General features: G+C 37.5%; 2 protein-coding genes across 5 annotated transcripts; one reads left to right on the top strand and one right to left on the bottom strand.

Annotated features, from left to right (window-relative positions):
* The first annotated feature begins 369 nt into the window (after nt 1–369).
* LOC117029169 (C-type lectin domain family 4 member D-like) lies at nt 370–24,184 on the top strand. Of its 4 annotated transcripts, XM_033118236.1 has the most exons (7): nt 370–608; nt 2,084–2,173; nt 4,358–4,462; nt 5,307–5,458; nt 6,524–6,639; nt 6,925–7,034; nt 21,502–21,704. In XM_033118236.1, exons 1-7 carry the CDS (start codon nt 581–583, stop codon nt 21,609–21,611), a joined length of 711 nt encoding a protein of 236 aa, XP_032974127.1. In that variant the 5' UTR covers nt 370–580; the 3' UTR covers nt 21,612–21,704. The 4 variants fall into 4 exon arrangements, with proteins under 4 accessions (XP_032974127.1, XP_032974130.1, XP_032974128.1 ...); XM_033118239.1 differs by lacking the exon at nt 6,524–6,639 and having other exon boundaries at nt 5,380–5,458; nt 21,502–21,707; XM_033118237.1 differs by lacking the exon at nt 21,502–21,704 and having other exon boundaries at nt 6,925–8,991.
* On the bottom strand, nt 12,794–23,647 carry CLEC4E (C-type lectin domain family 4 member E). The gene is made up of 6 exons (XM_033118240.1): nt 23,215–23,647; nt 17,568–17,660; nt 16,857–16,946; nt 15,601–15,752; nt 14,846–14,961; nt 12,794–13,856 (listed from the first exon to the last, which is right to left on the bottom strand). Exons 1-6 carry the CDS (start codon nt 23,249–23,251, stop codon nt 13,712–13,714), a joined length of 633 nt encoding a protein of 210 aa, XP_032974131.1. The 5' UTR covers nt 23,252–23,647; the 3' UTR covers nt 12,794–13,711.

Genomic DNA, 24,184 nt, shown 5'->3' with positions numbered 1-24,184 from the left:
TTATTTCTGAGTTGCAAAAACTCTCTTTATGTTGTTTTCCCTGTATTCCCCCATTCAGTCTTGGCTACCACAATCAGACAGACAGAAAGCACGAGGACCCCTTTTTCTTGCATCTGCACTGGAACTTTGGCAGCAGATAGTAACTGCTCTCGGTCTGTCAAATAGATGTACTAAAATTTTATTAAGTATAATGATTTTTTTTAGGGCATTGCTAATTTTTTGTTTGTTTAAATGAATAAAAACAAATTGGATGATTCAACATGACACACTGATCTAGTGATTTCAACATACTTATGGAAGTTTCTACTAACTGTTTTTGGGTGTTGCTTTCTCAATTTCCTTTTTTTTCTTTGCTCCATCTCCCAAAGTGAATCAAAGGAAACCCGTCTCTGAAAAGACTTCTTCTTTTGAGTTGTGTTTTTTATTGGCAACTTAATAGTCTCAGTAGAATAGTTAAGATTGATGTTCAATCTCAAGTATTTCTGACATATTCTTTTATTCACAGAAACATACCCTGGGAGGAAAATATAAGAAGCATCTGGTCCTCCCAAACACTGGACAACAAAAGAGTTAACACACAATGGGGCAAGAAAAACCTCAAAATAAACGTGAGTACTTCTCTCTTTTCAATTTTAAAGAGACAGACAAAATCATGACTAAGATTTAAAAATACAAATTGATGGTAGTTGTCGTTTTGAAGATTGAATGTGATGATATGGAGGGGAGATGGTGGAAACAAATGAGGATGACTTTGGTGAAGAGGAAGGTCATAGACAGATTTAAATATATTGAGTAACAGAAACTTCTTTGTAAAACATAAATTGGGCCCAGAGAGGAGTTAAGTATATAAAAGAAAAGCAAGATGGAAAGAAATTTGGGAAGATTGTTTTAAACGGAAGAGAGAGAAGAAAGATATAGAAAACACACTGACTAAGGCTCACAGTATTCCTGAGGCTCTTACTTTACCCCATTTTATGTTTTACTTAAGTTATACGAATGGATTTGTATTATGAGAACATTATGTAATATTTTGAGAAATATAGAGAACAAATGCAGAAATATATAATTTTAAAATTAACGTTTCTCTTTAGCTTGTTACCCAAACATGGCAAAGTTCAATGAACCCACACTGTACAGTGGTGCTGTAAAAAAATGTTTTTATGTAACAATATGTCTTGGAGATTTTTTATGGCAATATGCACTGATATATGTGATTATTTTAATTGCCATATAGAATTCCATTATATAGATTCACTATGATATAGAATCTCTACTATTGATAATATATATATAAATATTAAGTTGCAGTGTTTTTTTCTATTTTCATAAGTATTGTAATGAATATCCTTTAATATAAGTAAATTCAGTTATTTCTATAGGATAGATCTCTAGAACTGAAATTGTTGTGACAAATGTTAATATATTTAAAACTTGATAAATGCTGTTAAGTTGATCTGTCTAAAAGGCTTTCTAGTTTGTAGTTCAGTAGAAGCATTTATTTCCTCACCAAGAGTACTATATGTATTTTTAATTTGCTTCTTAAAATCTGATATATTTAAAAATCATACCATAATATTTTGGTTTACATTTCTCTGATTGAGCATATTTTTATTCATTTAATGGCCAATTTATAATTCAGTAAATTAAATATTCAGCAAATTTCCTGCCCAATTTTTGCTCAGTTTTCTAACTGATTTTTAAAATTCTTTATACAGTCTGGATATTAATATCGTGACAAGATTTTTCTTCTGTATGCTCCTGGTGTTTTAACATAATTTGTGTTATATAGAAGTTTTAATTTTTATGTACCCAAATGATCAATTTTTTATAACTTTGGGGTTTTGTATCTTCCTTAGAAAAAGCCTTTCCTATTCCAACCTCCTCAAAATTGTTAACATAGTTCTGATTGATTGATTTGTAAGCTCTAAAATTGATTTATTTAGGGGAAAACTTTAAGCCCTCCTCTAGATCTAAAATATTTTGGATAATCTCATATTTAGCCTGCTCCTTGATAGAATTAGCTTCCCCAGCTCTTGTGGCTGAGAAGCAGATAACCTATTTGTCTACCTTTCTGTCCTAATAGAAGGAGGCCCCCATTTCCAGCTGATCCCTTGGGCCATTTCTATTGTTTTCATCTCACTTCTTGGTGCCTGCTTTATTGCAAGTTGTTTGGGTAAGTTATTAGCAAAAGTGGAGCTCACCTTGAGTTATTTTCCCAAACAAATTTCATAAAATTGCTCTAAATCTTTTGTTATCTTGATTTCCCCCAACGTATCAATTTAAAATATCTTCAGGGTCTTGGATTTAAAATTCAGGGCTATGTACTTGTTCTGCTATTTTTTGTTGGGGCTGCCTTGTGTCAGGGAATGAAAGATGGAATTTAGACCCTTTTCTCTACATGTGAAGGTTGGTGGCTGTAGTAAATCATCCCCCATTTTGGACTAGGATTACAAAGGGTTGCCTCTTATGCAAAAGCCAACTTTTAGATGGACTGCAGTCTGGCTTTGAAAAGAAGAATAGTTGGAAGACCAGTTGTTTCTGATATCAAGACCTTCTGCAACGTTATTATAATTAAAGTAATATAATAAAGATGCAAGTATAGGCAAATAGACCAGAGGAAAAGAATAGAGAGCTGAGTTACAGATCCTGCATATTTAAATTCTTTATATAAAACAGAAGGGAATATTACAGAGTTATAGGGAAAGGATAGTTTTGTTCAATTAATGGAGTAGAGATCATTAATTATCCATAATTTAAAAATGAAATTGCTCTCCTGTCTCACATCACATATAAAAACCAACCCAAGATGGATAATTGACCAAAATGTGAAAAGCAAATCAACAGCACTTTTTAGAAGATAAATGGAGAATATCTTCATGATCTTGAGTCAGAAAATGATTTCTTAAGCAAGTTACAAAATGTGCTAGCCAATAAATAAAATATTGACAAATTATATTACATTAAAGTAAAAATTACTGTACAACAAAAAATACCACTGAGAAAACAGAAAGCCATAGGAGAAGATGTTTGTAATGCATATAATTAATAAAGAATTAGTGTACAGAATGCATAAACAAATCTGTCAAATCAATATGAAAAATACTGACCATACAACAGAAAAATGGGCAAAATTTTGAATAAGCACTATAGAAACAGAATGAAATGTCCAATAAACATATAAAATAAACATGTAAAAACTCAACCATTAGTTTTGAGGGAAATGCAAATTAAATTCACTACGAGATCCCATTGCTAACATACAAGAATGGCAATAATTTAAAAGTGTGGCACTACCAGGTATTGATAATACTGTGGAGCAACTGGACCTCTAATGAATTGTTGCTGGTAGGAGTGTAAAGCCCTAAACCCACTTTGGGAAAGTTGCCACTATCACAGTTGATAATATGTATATCCTATCACAGCAATTCCACTCCTAGGCATATTCCTTGCAGAAATGCATGTTTAAGTGCTTTAGGATGCATAGTCAAAAATGCTGAGAGCAGCATAGCTCCCAATAGGCAGACACTGGAAATAATGTAAATCTCTACCAGAAGAAAAACAGATAAATGCATTTTAGAGCATTAAGACAATGGATCACTTTTACAGCAATGAAAATGGGTAAATTAAATTTGCACATAACAACAGATAATGCTGAGTGGAAGACAGAACCAAAAGAAGACATGTTGTATGATTCCGTTTTATAAAGTTCAAAAGCAGGCAAATGTGATCTACATGGTTTAGGGATATGTTATTAAGTGGTAAAATTGTGAAGCAAAGCACAAAGTGATGACTTTAAAAGCTATGGCATGATTGCCTTTAAGAGAGAGGGAGTGAGATGCATTTGGATGTGAAAGCCACCTGGGAGGTGGGTGATGTTGTGTTTCTCGATCTGGGTAGTTGTTACCTAGAGTTTTCCCTTTACAATCATTTGATAATTTGTGTTTTTTAGTTCTTTACATTTGGTTATATTTCAAAGTAAAAACATTTAGAAGATAAATGAATGTATAAGGCTCATAAAACTTTGTAGAACAGTGTTCACCAAAACTCTCCATGCTAACACAAATTCTGAGAGAAAATTATGCTTAAAAGCACATGCACATAAAGGCTTGCAAAGCTACTCTCATAAAGCACAAAATGCATAATATGATGAAATATTCATTTTCAACAATTCTTGTCAACCAATTCATCTGAAACTGCAATAAAGGAATTGCATAGGAAGAAAAGAGAATGTGTGGGGCGGGGTGGGGGGGGGGAGGCTTGCTATTAGGGTGTGAGAGAGATTAGAGCAGTCAGCCCCATTTCTCTAATTAAGCAATTATATAGGGAAAGGAAACTAACTTTTCTCCCTCCTTGACAGTGACTCATTACAACTTTCTACACTGTAAGAGAAGCACGGGAGGGTTCCAGTTATCAGAGCATCACAAAGAGCTGACATGCATCAGAGGAAAATCAGAACGGAAAGGTACAGATAGCAGAGAGCATAAGAGAATCTCTTTCTCAGTTCCATTTCCATTCAAATTCATAATCTGGTTTAAAGTATATCAGTAATAAACCAGGAGAGATTAAAAGAACATAAAATGAGAACCTGGCACAAAAGTGAACATCAGTAAATTGAGAGAATTATTTCTCATGACTGTAATCAGTTGAATAACTGGAGGATATAACAAATTTATGGGCCATGCTTGGCATCTAAATAATAATATTAATTTAATTCCATTTCTTTTGATTCAGACATATCATAAGGACTGTTTCCTTCTAGAATATATAGCTTTGTTGAAGCATCTTTATCTCTTTTATTATTCTGGAATTTATGAGGTCTCATTTGGGAGAATGAGGAAATGCTTGAGAGTTTTAGCATACTTTTTGCCCCCGTCTGTTAAAATGTCCTGCAAAAGGCTCTGTTATGGAAACATTTTAACTATGAATATAAATAGATGTAGGGAGGTTGAAAAATAATCATTCCTTCTAAGAGAATGTGGTGTAATTTTCTTATAGTCCTTATGTGATTCAAATACTTTTGTTTAGAAGACATTTACAAATGTAATTTTCAGGATATTTTTTAAAGGGGGAACAGAAGTATCTTGGTAATCCTGATATTATTCCCATAAATGATAACTGGATACTAGGTAGTAAAATAGTTATGCAATCTGTTGCAGATGTAATGCTCTTTTTAAAAATACTATTTTTTTCAGTGACAGTTGACATTCAACACTATTTTATATTAGTATTAGTTACAGGTGTACAGCATAGTTGTTAGACATGAAATGCTCTTGTATAACTAATTTTTATTTCTATTTTCATGTGAGGGAGCACCTGGAATTGCTGTCCTGTTGGCCTGAGAGCCTTCCAGTCTAATTGCTATTTTCCTGTTAATGACAGCAAGACATGGACTGAGAGTGAAAGGAACTGTACAGGGATGGGGGCTCATCTGGCCACCATCAGCACAGAAGCTGAGCAGGTATGTTGGGAGGCTCGCACAGTTTCTCTGTTGGTTTGAATCTCTTTCAGAGAAAGAGGAATTTTCTGCTCTGCTGTGCCTTTGTTCCTTTGCTTCACCTATTCCATCTGCCTGGAAAGCCTTTTCTTCTCTCTCATTTTCTTCATATAACCAACTTCTTCGGGTCTTTTCCAGTTGATTTATATCTTATTTCCTCAAAACTACTCTAACCATCTCCCATACTCCACCTTCCCTGTTCTAAATTGGAGGTACTTCGATGGTACTTTCTACACTGTGGTTTCATGGCACTTACTTCAGTGTCCTGCAGTTGTTCAATACTCTATCTCTTCCAATGACCCCTACTTTGTAGAGGGCTGGGGCCATGCCTTACTTAAATTACATCTCCAGGGTCCTGTGCAGTGCTAGGCACACTGGCTACGTCTTAATAAATGGGAAGTAAGTGAATAGATGAATGGTTAATCAAGGCTGAAATAGCTACTCAGGATAAAGCATAGGAAAAATAATTCAGATGTATGGTTGTAATTCTAAATTTAAAAATCTTAAGGTAAATTTAATTCTTTAAAAGCTAAAATTTATATCCTCATGTAATATATTTCCATATATGTACCAGGACACACATTCTATCCTTTTATTGATCAGCAGGGCTTTCTGGAGGATTCTGTTTTCCTGGCTTTGCAGGTTCACTGACTCTTTGAATAAAATGGAATTTAATGAAATGCACAATTAAAGAAGGCAATTTTGTAAACAAAAGTTCCTGATAATCTGATTCTATGAAGCATTTGCTAAGTCGTTTGCAAGTATGATCTCAGTTAATCTTCACTAATAACTCTATGAAGCAGTGGAGTTGTCCCTTTTGATGATAAGAAAACTGGGTTTTGGTGAGATTAAAGCAATTACTAACATTACACAAAAACTGCAAAGGCAGGCAATGAAAACAGAACTGTCTGATGTCAATGCTTTTGTGCTTAACTAGTAATTTATTTGACCTCTTTCCTCTTTTCCTAACATAACAGCTATCACATGGTAAATACAAATATATTTGTAAAATTTACATTTTTTATGCAGAACTTTATTATTCAATTTTTGGATAGACGATTTTCATATTTCCTGGGACTTACACATGAGAACCCTGAGGGCCAGTGGCAATGGGTGGACAAGACGCCATTTAACCCACACATGGTGTGAGTATATTGACTGGGGTGAAAGAACTTTATAGGCAAAAAAGGTAGCAAGCAGAATTTATTTTGGGGCAGAGCATTCCAATGTAAAAATGCTTACTCAGCACTCTATGTTGAGCAACCTCTATAATAATATACTACTATATTTGTATTAGATAGTGCAAATTTAGAGTTTTCACTTGGGGCATTTTCTCTGAATATATATACATATATGTGTGTATATATATATATATATACATATATGTATATATATGTATTTTATTTTATTTATTTATTTTTTCATTTCAGATTCTGGCATAAGGGCAAACCCAACAACCATCAGAAAGAAAATTGTGTTGTCCTTGTTAATGACCAAAACAAGTGGGCCTGGAATGATTTTTCTTGTAACGTTGGGGCAGGTAGGATTTGTAAGATACCTGGAACTATATTCAATAGAAACCTATGAAAGGGTCCTTGTGACGAGGACAGAAACATTAGATTAGGACAGAATATACATGCATCACTGGAATAGAGAAAACATGCTGGGTCATAGAACATTTTCAGTCATGATGACCTTATTTATTTTGTTCAATTCATTCAAGATAATGTGTTTTTGTGTGGTGTTTCAGTGGAAGGAATAATCTTTTCTGTGAAAGACATTTTTCATTAATTTTGCTTTCTTGATAATATTTTAAAATATATACTTTTCAATTGGTGTGCATTTATTACACATCTAACAGAATGGCTTAAATGGTGTAATGTCTTAGTCATTTCTTCCTCTGCTCAAAATCTTAGCTCTTAAAATTCAAAGGTGGACTATTCCAACTGGTAGTGGTACACTATTTTTTTAACCCAAATATCACAAGCCCTTTAAAGTTTTCAAACAATATTTTTATTGTTTGATGCTTCATTTTCAGACTTTTTAATAATGTGAGTCATTAGATTGACATTTAATGAGCAAAATATTTTCTGAACAACAGTGTAGAATAGTTCTGAATTATAGTATTGCACAGGTAGAAAAAAAGTCTATCTACCTTTTAAAATTTTACTTCTTACTCTATCCTAAATGTCTTTCCAAAGCAGAGAGCCTCAAGCTGACTTATTTTCTTATTAATTTGTTTTAGTGGAAAAGTCCCTTACAGGCCACTTTAACCAAACCTTCAATTCTATAGCTGGGGAAACCTTGGAAGCCAAAGAGCTCACCTTTACGTTGCTAGTTCAGGATAGAACTAGGACTATGGCTCAGATCTACCTTTCATAAGAGGTAAAATGTATTCCCTGTGTTATTACAGGAAAGTTATGGGAGTGACTCAGACTCTTAGCTAACAGATAGTTCCTAATTATTCAAAGTCATATTGTCCTGGTGTTTCTATATTTTTAATTTGGATCAGAAAGAATCATATTTTTAACTCATTTATGTAAATTGTTAACATGTTTCTTTGGCGTTATAAAGCTATAGTTCAAAGTAGCAATGATGTCATTGTTTTAACAACTGAAAATTTAATATATGAAAATTATGCTTTTGTGATATATGTAATATTTATTAATTGTAAAGCAGTCACATTCAACATCAACAAGATATGGTGGTTTATCTTAAAATTCCCAATTTGCCAATATTTCCTGGATCTACATTAAACAATTTCAAGCAACAGCTTTTTAACCTAACTTCCTTATCACTATTTTTTTCCTTATCACTATTTTTAAAAACAGTATTTATTTTGCAAATTAGTTAGTTATTTTCTGATTTTGGAATATTAGTGTTTGATTGGTGCCACGCGTGTGTATGTCTGTGTTTAAAGATGATAGTTTTAACTGAAGTAATGCTAAGTGACTTTAATTGTGTTTGACATATTCACTAAATTACAAAATCTACAAGACCTGTTGACATAACTTATGTAAATACTAGTAGGCTTTGTATAGTTAACATTATTCATATTTATTAAAACTGTATATTGGTAGAGATTCAGTTGTCAATAAAATGTGAACGCTTTATGATTTTATACATCTACGTCTATATATATTTCTCCCAATGCTAACCATTTCTCGTTACCTCCATGGCTTCTACCACAGACCAAGTCATCATCTCTCTTACTTGGATTATTGCAATGGCTTTCTGATTGGTTTTCCTATTTCCCCCCTGTCCCTTTCAGTCTATTCTCAATTTTCATGGCATCTTTCCTATTCTTCACAATTTCTTTAAGAAAGCTGATAATAATTTCAAAAAAATAAAGGCTAATTAGTTTAGTACACTGTGGTAGTCCTAGAAGTTTGAAGCACTGATGGTGATGGAAGAACTGACTCTGGGTGGTAAACACACAATGTGATATATAGATATACTATAGAAATGTGCACTTGAAACCTATATAATTTTACTAACCATTGTCACCCCAATAAATTTAATAAAAAAAGAAAAGAATTTTAAATACTGTTTTATCTTTGAAAAAGTAATGTGTTAAATATTTTAAAAGGCAAACAGTAAAGACATTAATATAATAGAAGTATAAAGTAAATCTCTCTTCCACCCTGAACTCTAGTCCCCTAAATGCTTCTTCAGAGTAAGTACAGTTTGATCAGTTTCTTATATATATTTCCATATGTTTACTCATATATGTGTTACATAACATATATAGAATATAATTTACAATTTTTACACTGATGGAACCATTATCTACATAGTCTTAAATATCTTGCATTTCTCACTTAACTATATAGCTTGAAAATTATTTTATACCTTGTTCCTTATAAGTAAATAGTATTTTCTTGTATTGGTGTATCATAATTTGAAATAAACTTAAAATGACAAAATATTTGCTTATGTAATAAAAATCAACAAAATAATGACTGTGAGGCAAACCATGAGAGCAATCCCACATCAGAGAAGAAAAGAAAGGCAGAGTTCCAACGGGATTATTTTCCCCATGAAAATATGGGACTGACAGAATGCACTGAGCGTGATACACAATTCTGGAGAGTTAAGGGATGAATTATTCACCAGTACATAGAAAACTAAATAGGTATGAAAAATGATGCCAATAATAGCAACATGAAAAGCAAAACGTGTTTAAGAAAGTAATCATGATAGAGTACATAATTCAGATGTGAATAATATTTATATATCATAGTAATGTAAATGTTGAATATTGACATAACAATAAGTTATGATATAATGATATCAGAGGGATGGGAAGTTGTGTGTGTGTGTGTGTATCTGTGTGAGAGAGAGAGAGAGAGCACGAAAGAGAGAGAGGGGGGGGAAAAATTCTTGTTTTCATTAGTGTGGAGAAATTATCAAATTATCAAATTATAATATAGTATAAATTATTAGATAGAAATAGAAACTATACTATTTAGAAACAGGGAACACAGTAGAAGAAACATCTAAAAAGTTGAATGTGCTTGCCTCTTAAGCATGGAAAGCCAGTTGGCAGAAAACAGGTATTTTTAATTTATAACACCTATGGAAGTTTTTTTTTTTAATGTACATGTATGTACGTAGTATCCAAATTTATTGAAGTAAAATATTAACATTTAAATGTTAACATTTCACATTAATATTTAAAAAGAGATGCTTAAGGATCATCTAATAAAATCAATAAACGATTTAGTGTAAAACATTTAACAAACAAGGAATAAAAAGAATTTTCTACAGAAGGTCTACTCCAAATCTGTAGCAATTATTATACTGAACAATAAATCATTATAAACATTTTCTTTAAAGTCAAAAACAAAACAAGGATGCTCACTACGGCAGCTTCTATGTGACAATTATTGGCAATCCTAGCTAGCTTAGTAAGATCAGAAGAACTGGAAAGGAACAAACCCAAACTATCATTATTTGCAGAACAGAACTGTCCAAAGGAAATATAAAGCAAGTGAAAAATGTGAGCCATGTATGCTTAAATTTTTCAGTAACACATGAAAAAAAAGTTCTTTTAATTTATTTAAACCAATATATCCAAAATATTATCGTTTTAACATGTAATCAGTATAAAATTAGTAGTGACATTTTATTTTTTATTCCAATTTAGTTCTCCAAAATCTGATACGTATTTTATACTTCCCAGCATATCTCAACTAAGACTAGTGATCAATGTTCAGTGGCTACAGTCCTGGATAGCTAAGTGTATAGACAATATAATTATCTACATAGAAAATGTAAGGGAATATACAGCTAAAGTGTTAAAAATAATAGAGTTTAGCAATGTTTCTGGATAAATTATCAATATACAAAGATCAACAATATATAATACTTGCAAAATATAGAAAATGTATTTTTATATAAAATGTTACACTTACAATAGCAATACAACTATAAGATACCCAAGAATAAACTTGACCAAATGTGCAAGTTTATGGAGAAAAATGACAAAACTTGATTGCAAGACCTGTAAGCCATCCTACTACAGCATGGCTGTGTGGCCCTCCTCACCCCACTATGTGCCCTGTGACTCTTCTGTTTGGTCCTCTTACTTGGGCTCAACACCTGCACTCCTCAAATTAGCTCAGGCTTTCACACTTTGGGCCAGTCTGCCACTCCACCAGGATGGTCCCTGGAATCCAGTGGGACACCCTTACAACTCTTCCCACCCCCACCCTTCTGCTTGCACAGACTCACCCTGCTTAGGCTCTAAATCCCTTTGGTGGTAATTATGCACCCCCTACCCACCACCCTCACACCCATACATTTATGCATACACATGTAAAAACTAACTTACTTTGCATCATCTGATGAATGATTTCAGGACTGCATTGTTAAGAAAGGCAAAAGGAAATGGGGATTAGGAAAAAGAGAAAATAAAAAAGCAAGAACATTTTACATGGTTCTTCATAATTTTCCTTTACTTGAGAAGAACTTTTTAGGAAATAATTTTTTGTGGTAACTTATAAAGCCTAAAAAATTCCTGAAGTTCCACAATTCTTTAATTTCACTTCAATTTTTCATTTGTTTAATTCAAGTAAAATTAAATTTAATATTTTAAAAGTATCATCTGTTGTATGATTTCTTTCTGAATGATTGTATGTGTATATAGAGATAGATATAGATGATAAAAATATAGATAGATGTAGCTATAGACAGAGATAGGTAGAGAGAGAGAGAGATAGATGTAGAGATAGAGATAGAGATAGATATACACACCCAGTAGTCCTCCCTTATCCACAGGGATACTTTCCAAGACCCCCCGAGTGGATGTCTCAAACTGCAGATAGTACCAAACCCTATATATATTATGTTTTTTCCTATACATACATACCTTTTCACTTAAAGAAAGCATTTTATGACTTCTCTTTGGCATATCTGAATTATCACCATCACTACTCTTGCGATTTGGGGCCACTATGGAGTAAAATAAGGATGACTGAACACAAGCACTGGGATACCATGACAATTGATCTGATAACTGAGAAGGCTGCTAAGTGACTAATGGGCAGCTAGTGTATGCAGTGTGGAGATGCTAGACAAAGGGATGATTCATGTCCTGGGCGGGACAGAGTGGGATGGCTAGATATGCTATCATGCTACACAGAACAATAAGCAATTTAAAACTTATGAATTGTTTATTTCTGGAATTTTTTCCATTTAATATTTTTGGACTTTAGGTAACTGAAATGAAGGAAAGCAAAACCATGTATAAGGGGGATATATATATATGTATGTATATGTATATATATATATATATATATATTTTAAACAGTTTCAACTGGATGATCTACTTCTCAAACAAGAATAAATAATTTAGGTTCCAATGATTTTTAACTACTAAACCCTTAGTAATTATTTCTTTTCTTGCCAAATTTTAAAGACAAATTTAGTTGTATAACTTAAATTATAAATATATGGTGAAATAATATACACTTATATTTTCATATGTTCTTCAAAATCAAAATAAAATTTAGAATAATCAAATTATAGCTACCTACATGGAAACAATGATGACCAAAAACATCTCCATATATCTTTCAATGTTTTCTCATTCATGTTTATGATTTGAAAAATGGGAATGAGAAAGTTGAAAATATATTTATGGGGTTACTTTTAGTTTGAATGACTTTTGGCTTAAAGGTGTATTGATTTCAAAACCACAGATTTTCACTTATGCCTAAGAGAAATAAACATTTGTAAAGAAAGCCAATATACGTTCAGTTGAATTTTCCCACTCAATAATTACACATTAATTCCAATGTATGAAATTTGGGGGTCTCTTTTTTTTGGGGGGGTCTCTTTATGGTGCTGTGTGCAAGAAACATGTTTATAAAAGCTGCCATGTTATATACACATTTTTGAATAACCTTATCTGTATGGTTAGAATATTATGCGACAAATGGGTTGGCTTGAGATTACACTCTGGCCCTGGCTGAGTAATAGACACAAATTCAGGTGAGATTCTGTTAGTCAGTGGGAGAGGATATGGAGAAAAGGGAGTTCGTGGGATGAATGGACTGAATGACAGCCTGTTTGGAGCTGAAGGTTAGCATGTCCTTTCCATAAAGAGGTGCAGTAAAGGCCTTTGGCCAGAAAGTCCACACCAATCTTTTGAACAGGAATAAGTTGCATGACTTTAAAAAGTTTCTTACTCATTGTACAAAGCATATTGAAGGACTATGCTTAGGCAGGCGGTAAAATAGTATGAAATCAAGAAGAGAAGACACATTTTTTTCAGCAGCTAGAAAGAAGAGGAATTGACACAGAGTCTGAATTCAGACAATTGTTCAAGGCACTTTCCAAAATCCTCTTCTTTGTCCAACTTTGTACTTGTTCTATCTCCTTGTATTTTCTTATAAATACTCACAAATGAAGAAAATGTACCAAAAGAAGAATTCCTTTTTTCTCACATCATTTGCTAAAGAATTGCTTGGTAAATTTCGAAAAGTCCTGAGACTAGTAGAAAGAAAAATATACTTCAATCAGTATCATGAATTATAACATTCAAAACTCCTTATTTTTATTTATATCAAAGTGGCAAACACTTATGAAATCCTTAAGAAGTGCAATGCACACTTTTCTCATGTTGGAGTTGTGGCTGTGTTCACGCTCTTCTTCCTCCTCATTTATACATTTAAGTTGTGTCTTCTGTTCTTAGAGATTATTCTTCATTTCCTATATTTCTGGAATTTCGCAAACACGGTACATTCTGAAGAAACAGGTCATATCATTCCAATTTCTCCTCGGATTTGGAGAGTCTCTTATGGTGACACAGTCCTCCACTGTAGCTAGGTTGTTGGGCTCCCCTACATCCCAGAAGCTGAAAGGAAAGGACATGGGAGATTTTAAATCCCAACTACAAGCGATAGTGACCTAATATACAAGGCAAATTACTTTTGCATTATTTAACTTCATAGCAATTGTGTGAGGCAGATATTATATTCTCCATTTTATTGATGAAGAAAAGGAATCTCTGAAAAACTAAACGATTTGTCTAAGTCATAGAGTTTGTGAGTAGTTAAGCTGAACTGGATCTCTCTTCCTTTCTATTTTGTCATACTTCCTCTTATATTAGACCCAGAATGAGAAGTTATGGGAACAACTGATGTCTTGATGGATTTGTTTCCTTTGTACTCATATCTCATATCATGTTTGTTTCCCTTTATTCTACACAGAGTTTGTATTTACTTCTGTGCACACTTGAATAGTGTTGTAGTGAAGCAACTTTTTAAAGTATCAGCATGTGGACTGTACTCTTAGAGCTGATTGATACCCACTAACCTCTAGTTTCCTCCAAAGCTCAGTGAAGATTAATAATATCGATGTATCTCAGAAAGGTGTAACTTAGGTTAGATGAAATCATGAATGAGATCAAAACTTTGAAAACTCCAAAATGTTGTGCTCTAATGCTGTAAACCCATTATTAAGGAGAAAAGAGACATTATCAAAGGGGTTCCCTTTTTCACGCCATAAGAATCTTCTTTCTTTCTATTTTTGTCTCATTTACTATAGTTAGGGGCATAAGACTGAATTCCACTCTTTGCCTCTGCTGCATTTCCAAAGAATTAATCTTCAGTTCTAATCCTCTTTCAATTTTCACCTGTTAGCCCTGTATTCTAGAGATAGTCTTAGGAAATGATAGCAGTAGATCCACATGTTTCTCTTTTCTCTCTTCTTGTATCTAATATCACGAACAATAAACCTAAATATATCTCATGGAACTGAAGGAGCTTCTGAGAACTCCCCTCAACAGTGGTCTAACTTTAGGATTTGGGGTAATGTTAAATTTTCCTACAAGAAAGAAATTACCTCAGAGACTCCATGAAAGGTGTGCCATCTACCCATTTCCACTGACCCTCAGCTATGTGGTCTGTCAGTCCAATGTAAAATTCTCTCTGTCTAGGTTTCGAATGGTAAAGGAATTCCTATGGAAGATACACAACAACAAAAAATAGATGAACTATTTCAATTCTGAACAAATGTTGAAGGTAATTGTTACTGAAAGAGATAAAATAGGATCTGGACTAAAAATGGTAGATAAATGGCCCTGAAATCATGGGAGAATTATCTTTTGATTTTTTTTTTATTGTGGTAAAAATACACAAAACATAAAATTAAACCAACAAAAAAGAACCTTCAACAGCTCAATAACTCATTCAAAGTTTACAAGTATCTGCTGTTATTTGTCGCAAAATTACTATATAGATTAGCACAAAATATTATTCATCACAGCTTAAAAGTAATGGACAATATTTGCTTTCCTTCTTTCATCTAGGTTGGTAAACATAATGGTCATTCTAAAATGGACTCCCAACTCTTTTTTTTCATTGCCTTACTAATGAAGGAAGTAAATATGGAAACGTATTTTTTCTTAGGCTCTTCAAGTAATGAAAATAAATTAGAGTAGATATTGACTTAGAGGAATAGTAGGAATAACATGCATTTCAGTACATTCATTTAAAACATATTAACTGTGGTCCAAACACTGTATACACATATGGAAAAAGGGATAGATCATGTGAAGAATGTTACATTGATACTGGGGAAGACTGTACTTCAATTACCTGCTCCTCCTGTGTGTTGATAACCACCAGATGAGCTCCCATGTCTGCACAGTTTTTTAAACTTGCTGCCCAGGTCATGGTGTCAGTGGAAAAGAAGTAGCAGCTAGATTGAAAATGTACCCAGTTCAATGGACAGCAATTCTTGACTGAACCTAGGAGGAGATAAGTTTCCATGAGTGTCCCACATGAACTAAGTAAGAAAACAGAAAGTTCCATCTGGTCCCATGAAGTCCATCATTTACAATTAGAAGCCTTGGAATCCCTTGTTTGTACCCCCACCCCCATCTTGCTATCTAAGACTTAAGGTAATTCCTATGTCAATAAACACAAATAGAATTTTCTTGTCTTTTTGAGACACAATTTTTATTTTCTAGATATACCAGTGAATGCAACCATATATACAATCTATCTCAGTTATGCTACTTTTATGGGACTCCATTATATATTTTTAGACTGCCAAGGTCAGAGAAAGTTATGCATTTTATCATTTTATCTAAGCAACCATCTCTCATGTTGTCCAAATGATGTACCCTCAACAAACTCTCCAAACTGGCTTTACAGATGGGTTAAATATCTTAGAACTATAGAAGTTAAGACTTAAAGGTGTATTAAACATAAATAGTCCAATCTCTCTCAATTTAATGGTGAGGAAATTATAGCCAAGAGAAGGAAGTCATTTTCTAGTATATGGCTTTTTTCTAAGATTTAGAATAGGACTATATGCAAGAGCATAGAAAGTATATTTCTGAAGTTTTTCCAAATTCCCATTATATATGTAAAAGTTTATTAAAGTTTATTGGGGTGACAATTGTTAGTGAAGTTACATAGGTTTCAGGTATACAATTCTGTAAAGCATCATCTATATACCATATTGTGTATTCACCACCCAGAGTCTATATATACTTTTTTCTTCACTTCATTTTGAAAGCAGGTGGTGAACAGAAAAAAGAGTGCGCTCGTGGTGATAACCCTTGCACTTCTAGATTTACTGTTCAGACATATACCTCAAATTTATTCTAAAAGTTTGCTATAATGTCCCCAAGATTTCTTGCCTCAATGCTAATTGCATTTCCAAAGGTCTATTCCTATCTTCTTAACCAACTCCTCATAATACTCTTCCGGTACAGGCAAGATTTTACATTTTGCCTTTGAAAAACAGGACCTACTCCAACTACTTTACTTATCCCCAAATCAATCTAGAAGCCAGAAAATGTTGATGTGTAAATTTTGATGTTCAAATTTGAGGAATATTGTACCTGATCCATCATTGTAGCAGGAGAATTCCATGGGATCTTCATGTGGCTGGAACTTTTTTTCATCACAGAGTTGAAAGACGTGATATGTCACTGTAAGGAAAGGGGCACAGTTAATGTTTATTACTCTTTTGATTAAAAAAAAATTATTTTTGTATTTATAACAAAAGTGCCAAATATTGTGTTATTTTCTTGCTATTTACTTTTCCTACTGCATGGAGAGGAACTGAGATTTACTTAAAGAAAGCAGAAGGAATTCACATTTCATGGTTTTCCTGATTTATGAATAAGAATGTACTTTATTTCAGGCCTAAAGACTTAGATAAAACAAATGTGTTTGCATTCTTTCTTATGCCAAGGCTCACCCTCTCTACTCTTTCTTCCAAAAAGTGATTTATGTCTTTTGGCTGGGATCTCCTAGAAAGCTTTACACTAATGATAAGGGTACAAAGGGAAGGACTCAGAGTCATGGAGATGAAAAATATCTATCATGAAAAATGTGTCAGAGGTCAATGAAATTTGGTAATAGTTCTATTTGGGACTAGTGTATTAATTTGGGATTTCTGGCTTGAGGAATAACCTGAAGATAAATGGGGGGTGTGAGGGGGAGTGGACTAGAAATACCTTTTGTAGGAGAAGAGAATCCACAGACAGCAAGAAAGAATGTACCCTAATTATTCACCAGGGAGATTAAATTTGACCTTCAGAACTCACCAATACATCTGGTGATAAAACAGGCACTGAGTAGTAGGACGGAAATCCCAGCAACGGTCCATAAGAATACTTGGGAAGAGAAGCATCCTCTCTCTGTAGAAAGACACAAATATGGTCAATCTTCCCCAAGTAAGATACAAAAGAATATAAAAAATTCTTATTTACCCTTACTTATTTCCTTCCACTTTATTGTCTATATTAAGTAATTCTCAATCTTCAGCATGTATCAGAATTATTTGGAGGGCTTATTAAAAGACTGATTATGGTCTATCAGAACCATGAGGTTGTGGCTAAACGAGAGGCCAATAAAAGGATGAAAGAGAAAGTAACCCTCCTCATGTCTGCTGTCCAACAAGGAGGGGATGGACCCGGACGAAAAGGGCCTCCCCGCCGGCAGGCAGGCCCCCGTCCTCGTACCCCACAAAAAGAAGACCAATGCGCCTATTGTAAAGAACTGGGCCATTGGAAGAATGAGTGCCCCCACCCTCGGAAAGGAAAGCTTTGGTCTCCCCGTGGTTCCAACCCAACCAGCCCAGAGCCTGACTTCATAGGATTAGCAGGAATCAAGTTGGATTGAAGAGGACCGAGCTTGTTCGAACTCAGCCCCCATGAGCCCACAGTTGACTTAGGGGGCCAAACAGTGACTTTTATGGTAGATACCAGAGCAAAACACTCAGTAGTCAACACACTGGTGGCACCGCTCAGGGACCGCAGTATCACCATAATGGGAGCCACCGGGGATCAAGCTAAGAGCTGACCGTTTTGCCAGGCTCGGACTTGTAAAGTAGGAGGACACACTGTGTCACACGAGTTCCTCTACTTACCAGACTGCCCAATCCCGCTCCTGGGACGCGACCTCCTTACCAAGTTAGAGGCCCAAATCTCCTTCGAACCATGAGGACAAGCCACCATGTCACTACAGCCCCCATCAGAGGGACTTACTCTGTTTATCACCACCCCAAGGGAAGAAGAATAGAGGCTCCATGGGACCGGCAGTGTAGAACAGAACCCAGAAGCCTACAGGGCCGATTTCCCAGAGGTTTGGGCTGAAGATAACCTGCCTGGGCTAGCAAAACATAAGGCCCCAGTTTTGGTGGAACTGAGACCCGAGCTCAATGCCAACGACTACGCCAATACCCCATCTCCAGGGAAGCTCGGGCAGGGATTCAAAAACACCTCGCCCGTCTCAGAGCAGCAGGGATACTCATAGAGTGCCAGTCACCATGGAATGCACCTCTCCTTCCGGTAAGGAAGCCTAATGGAGAATACCGGCCAGTACAAAATTTAAGAGCGGTAAACCAAGCCACAGTCTCCCTACACCCCCTAGTCTCAAATCCGTATACTCTCCTCAGTCAGTTGTCCCCAGAGGCCGGATGGTTCACCTGCCTCGACCTGAAAGATGCATTCTTCTGCATTCGGTTGGTGCCCCAGAGCCAATCACTGTTTGCCTTCAAATGGACTGATCCTGATACCGGCCGGCAGTTCCAGCTGACATGGACTCGGCTCCCACAGGGCTTCAAAAACTCCACAACCCTCTTTGAGGAAGCGCTAGCCTCAGATTTAGCCACCTTCCCTCGAGAAGAATACCGCTGCACTCTATCGCAATATGTGGATGATCTGCTCTTAGCCTGTGCCACCAAAACCGAGTGCCAAACCGCGACGCGGGCACCCTGTCCCACTTAGCTGAGACGAGGTTTAGAGTCTCCTGGAAGAAAGCCCAGCTCTGCAGAAAACAAGTATAATACTTGGGCTTTGTCATCTCCAAAGGACAGCGGGCCCTCAGCACGGAGCGGAAGAAAGTCATCACCTCCCTCCCTCGGCCCACCAACAGGAGAGCGCTCCGTGAGTTCCTCGGGGCCGCTGGTTTCTGCCGGATCTGGATTCTTGGCTTTTCGGCAAAAGCCCGGCCCTTATATGAGGCTCTAATTGGTCAAGAAAAGGCCCCCGTGCTGTGGACAGAAGATCAAGAACACACCTTCCAGCAGCTCAAGAGCTCACTTGGACAGGCCCCAGCCCTTGAGTTACCTGATGCTGAGAGGCCATTCCACTTATTCGTCCATGAAAGAGACAAAGTAGCCTTAGGACTGCTGGCCCAAACAGTTGGACTATGGCTCCATCCCATTGCCTACATCTCAAAGAAACTAGACCCGGTAGCAGCGGGTTGGCCACCATGCCTGCGGGCCCTAGCAGCCACTGTGATTCTCATCAAAGAGGCAGACAAGCTCACCTTAGGCCAGAGACTCATAGTTAAAGTACCCAACTTGGTCACCACCTAAATGAATAGTCAAGGACGCTGATGGCGGTCGAATGCACGGCTGACCCAGTATCAAGGGCTACTCCTGAAAAACCCTTGGATCTCGTTAGAAACTGTGCGCACCCTGAACCCAGCCACTTTCCTGCCAACCGGGGAAGGGGATCCAGAACATGACTATATAGAAGTTATCAACGAGGTCTACGCCACCAGACCCGACCTCCGGGACAGCACACATCCTAACCCGGACCTTACTCTGTATACTGACGGCAGCAGCTCCCTGAGGGACGGAAAACATCATGCGGGGTATGCGGTAACTACCACAGATGAGGTACTTGAGGCAGGGGCACTTCCATCGGGATGGTCGGCCCAACGGGCAGAACTATGGGCACTAATAAGAGCCCTTACTCTATCCGAGGGCCGAAAAGTCAACATCTACACCGACTCTCAGTATGCCTTTGCAACCGTCCATATCCATGGAGCTATATACAAAGAAAGAGGCCTTCTGACCGCGGAGGGAAAAACTATTAAAAATAAACAAGAAATCCTTAAGCTCCTACAACCATTTGGCTTCCCCAGCGGGTTGCAGTTATCCATTGTCGGGGTACAAGAAAGGCAATGAACCCTCAGCAGTCGGGAACAGGCTCGCCGATACCACAGCCAAATCAGCAGCGATGGGAAGCCCTAGTGAACTACTCTTGGTCACTGACACTACCACCACGTCCCTCCCACGGTACACAGAAGAACTCAGATGGGCAAAGCTAGAAGGGGCCACCAGATTGCCACAAGGGTGGTGGCAACTGCCCGACGGAAGACTCTTCATCCCAGCCCTGCTAGGTCCTCAAGTAACCGCTGAATATCACAAGTTAACACACTTAGGAAAAACTGCTCTCGAGGACCTCCTAGCCAAAAACTACATTAGCCGTCAGTCGGCTCTTTGCAAGTCCATCAGAAAATGCTGCCTCACTTGTACAAAGAACAATCCAAAGTCCGGCCTTAGCCCCATCCTCGGGATTCAGAGAAGCGGTACCACACCTTTTGAGGACCTCAAAGTCGACTTCACTGACATGACAAACTGCCACGGTACTAAGTACTTGCTGGTCCTGGTCTGTACCTACTCCGGGTGGGTCGAAGCCTTCCCCACTCAGACTGAGAAGAGCTGCAAAGTAGCCAAGGTCCTCCTCAGGGAGATTATTTCCCGCTACGGGATTCACTTTCTATCCACAGTGACAACGGGCCAGCTGTCATAGCAGAACTCCTCCAGACGGTGACCAGAGCCATGGGCATCACCTGGGGACTCCATACAGCATACTGACCACAAAGCTCAGGGAAAGTTGAATGTATGAACCGTACCCTCAAGGAAACATTAGCTAAATTCCACTAGGAGACCTCCCTATGGTGGGTGGACCTCCTACCACTAGCCATCCTTCGGGCATGCCGCACCCCTGGCAAATCTGGATTCTCTCCCTTCAAAATTATGTTCGGGAGGCCCCCTCCCCTGCTGACCAGGCTCCCTGGTGACATTCGCTAGCTGGAAAGGGCCCCCATTTCTCTCAGGGCCCCAGTACACCCCTTCATCCCGGGAGATCAAGTCTGGGTCAAAGATTATAAGCATGAGTCACTCCAACCCCTGGTGGACAGGCCCTCACACTGTCATACTTGTTACACCCACCTCTCTTAAAGTTTCAGGCATTACTCCGTGGATCCATCACACTCGGGTTAAAAGAGCCCAGCCCAGCTGGAGGACGACACCTGGATTGCCCAACCTGACCCAGCCCGACCACTTCGTCTGACCCTCAAGAAACAGCCCGCATGAGCCTCCTGTCATCTGACCGGCCTCCGTTTTTTTTTTTTTTTTCTTAAGATTTTATTGGGGAAGGGGAACAGGACTTTATTGGGGAACAGTGTGTACTTCCAGGCCTGTTTTCCAAGTCAAGTTGTTGTCCTTTCAGTCTTAGTTGTGAAGGGCGCAGCTCAGATCCAGGTCCAGTTGCCGTTGCTAGTTGCAGGGGGCGCAGCCCACCATCCCTTATGGGAGTTGAACCAGCAATCTTGTGGTTGAGAGGATGCACTCCAACCAACTGAGCCATCCGGGAGCTCAGTGGCAGCTCAGCTCAAGGTGCCGTGTTCAATCTTAGTTGCAGGGGGCGGAGCCCACTATCCCTTGAGGGAGTCGAGGAATTGAACTGGCAACCTTGTGGTTGAGAGCCCACTGGCCCATGTGGGAATCGAACCGGTAGCCTTCGGAGTTAGGAGCATGGAGCTCTAACCACCTGAGCCACCGGGCTGGCCCTGGCCTCCATTTTTGCTGTCATTGGACTCCTACTATATCTAGCCTTTGCTGGTCTCATTGCATCCTCCTCCTTGCTACCATCGGGCCATGCGTGGTTAACGCTGTCATACATTTCATAGAGACCTCCGTCACCCATAGGTCTGCAGCCCGGATCCTTGCCCTACGGGGTTATTGTCCTCTTAGCCAATCTGATGATCTCTAAGTTGTTACCACTTACGATCATCAACAGGGGGGACATGATGGGGAAACTGACCTAAAATGGTGGCCCGAGCGAAGAGAGAAATCCCCAGCCTAAGCCCCAGCCCACCTCCACATAACCCCCTCCAAGCCACACCCTGAGCCAATCACCAGACGACACCTACCCCTTCCCCGACTCAAGGAAGTCCCCAACCCATAAAAACCTGCTCAAAACCTTGCTAGGGGCTCAGTACTTGAGAGAGATCCCGCTGAGCCCACCAGCGTAATAAAGCTGACCTTCCTAACACTCCGAGTGCCGCTTTGGTTCTTTCCGGTCCTGGTATCCGTAACACCAGGAGCCGCTGATGCTGCTTTTTAGAACCACTGGAGTAATCCATTACTAATTCTAAGACTGACTCATGAAGTTGGACAGGTGTGCAATTTTTCCTTTCTAAATCTCCCAAATTCTTCCCCTTCATTCCCTTTCCCTTTCTCATCCTCTGTTTTTCTCTTTCCTGCTCTTCTCATTTGAGTGCTTCATTTTCCAAACCCTTTGTAAATCAACCAGATAAAACATGGACAATCATCTAGTAGTTCCTGTCCTCCTCCTTCCCCATACACATTTTACAGACAAGGAAAGTGAGAGAAGTGAAGTGACTTGCCCAATGGGACACAGTGAATTACAGAGAGGGTAGAGACAGCAGTCTCGTAGCTCTCCATGAACTCAAGTCCAGCAATCTTTCCAGTATAACGTAGTCTTCTAACCATTTTTTTGTTTTCTTCTTTTCGTTCTGTCTTTCGATCTCTGACTCTCTTTTAGGTTACTGCGTGCTTTTCTATTTTCCTGTCTTTCAACATATTTATTGCCTCTTCCCCTCCCCCCCAAAAAAAATCTATGAAAGAAAAAGGAGAAATGCAAATTTTACCTGTGCATTGTGATGCTGATGACTTGGATGAATTCATTCTTTTTCTCTTTCACTTTTTCTTGCTGTCTCTTTCTCTCTGTGTCTTTCCTCTGTTTCTGAATGTTTTGTTGGTAAGATTCAAGGAAAATGAATCTGGAAGAATGAACGCTTTATCTGTATTTTAGGTAGTTCCACCCTAGGACACAAGAATATTAACTTGCTCTGTGGCTGTGTGTTCCAGTCAGAACTTCCTTTCTTGCATAAGGAGGAGGAGAGTGTTTACTGGGCAGCAAATCAGTCTCCTCACTCCGACAACAACAAAATGGGGAAATGATGAAATGCTAAGTATCAGCAGAAATAGGCTGACCTTTTTGATGGGTAAAATTGCTCTGCTTTCTTCCAGGCCTAACTCATCCCTAAATGTTTTCTTGACACTTCTGGGGCCTACCTCTGCACTTCCAATCACTCGCACTTTTGATCTTTACTACCACACAATTGTTAAATGGAAAGGAAACAGACTCCAAATCTTCACAGTACTTAGCACAGAGCAGGGCACATAGTATATGTATTTATAATTTAGCAATGTGATTTTTTTTTTATTTTTCATGTTTTTTTCTTTTTTCTTCATCTGCAGCTCTTGAACATTCTAGATTTGTGGATTTATATTCCTTTTATCAAAGTGCTGACACACCTGACAGCTCTACCTCAGTTGAACAGCCTCATGTGGTTTGACTACTTTGAAACTCAGCCCACTCTTTACATCATAACACAGCTTCTGAAACTTAGAGACTCAATAGCGGGTTTAATTCTATTGTTCTAAATATTTGGGGACTTTTGTATTATATTGTAGCCTACAATAGAAGAAATGAATTTGAATATTAGAAGGATATTCGGTTAGACATCAAAATATGCTTTTCTGGCAGGTTAGTTAGATATAGTAATGTTTCATCTCCTTCCTTAAAAATACTTAAGAATAAGATCAAACAGGACT

Source organism: Rhinolophus ferrumequinum, chromosome 10 (assembly GCF_004115265.2).
Source record: "Rhinolophus ferrumequinum isolate MPI-CBG mRhiFer1 chromosome 10, mRhiFer1_v1.p, whole genome shotgun sequence".
Lineage (NCBI taxonomy): Eukaryota > Metazoa > Chordata > Mammalia > Chiroptera > Rhinolophidae > Rhinolophus > Rhinolophus ferrumequinum.
The sequence above is the reverse complement of the archived record's forward strand: the minus strand, read 5'-3'. Positions and strand labels throughout refer to the sequence as shown.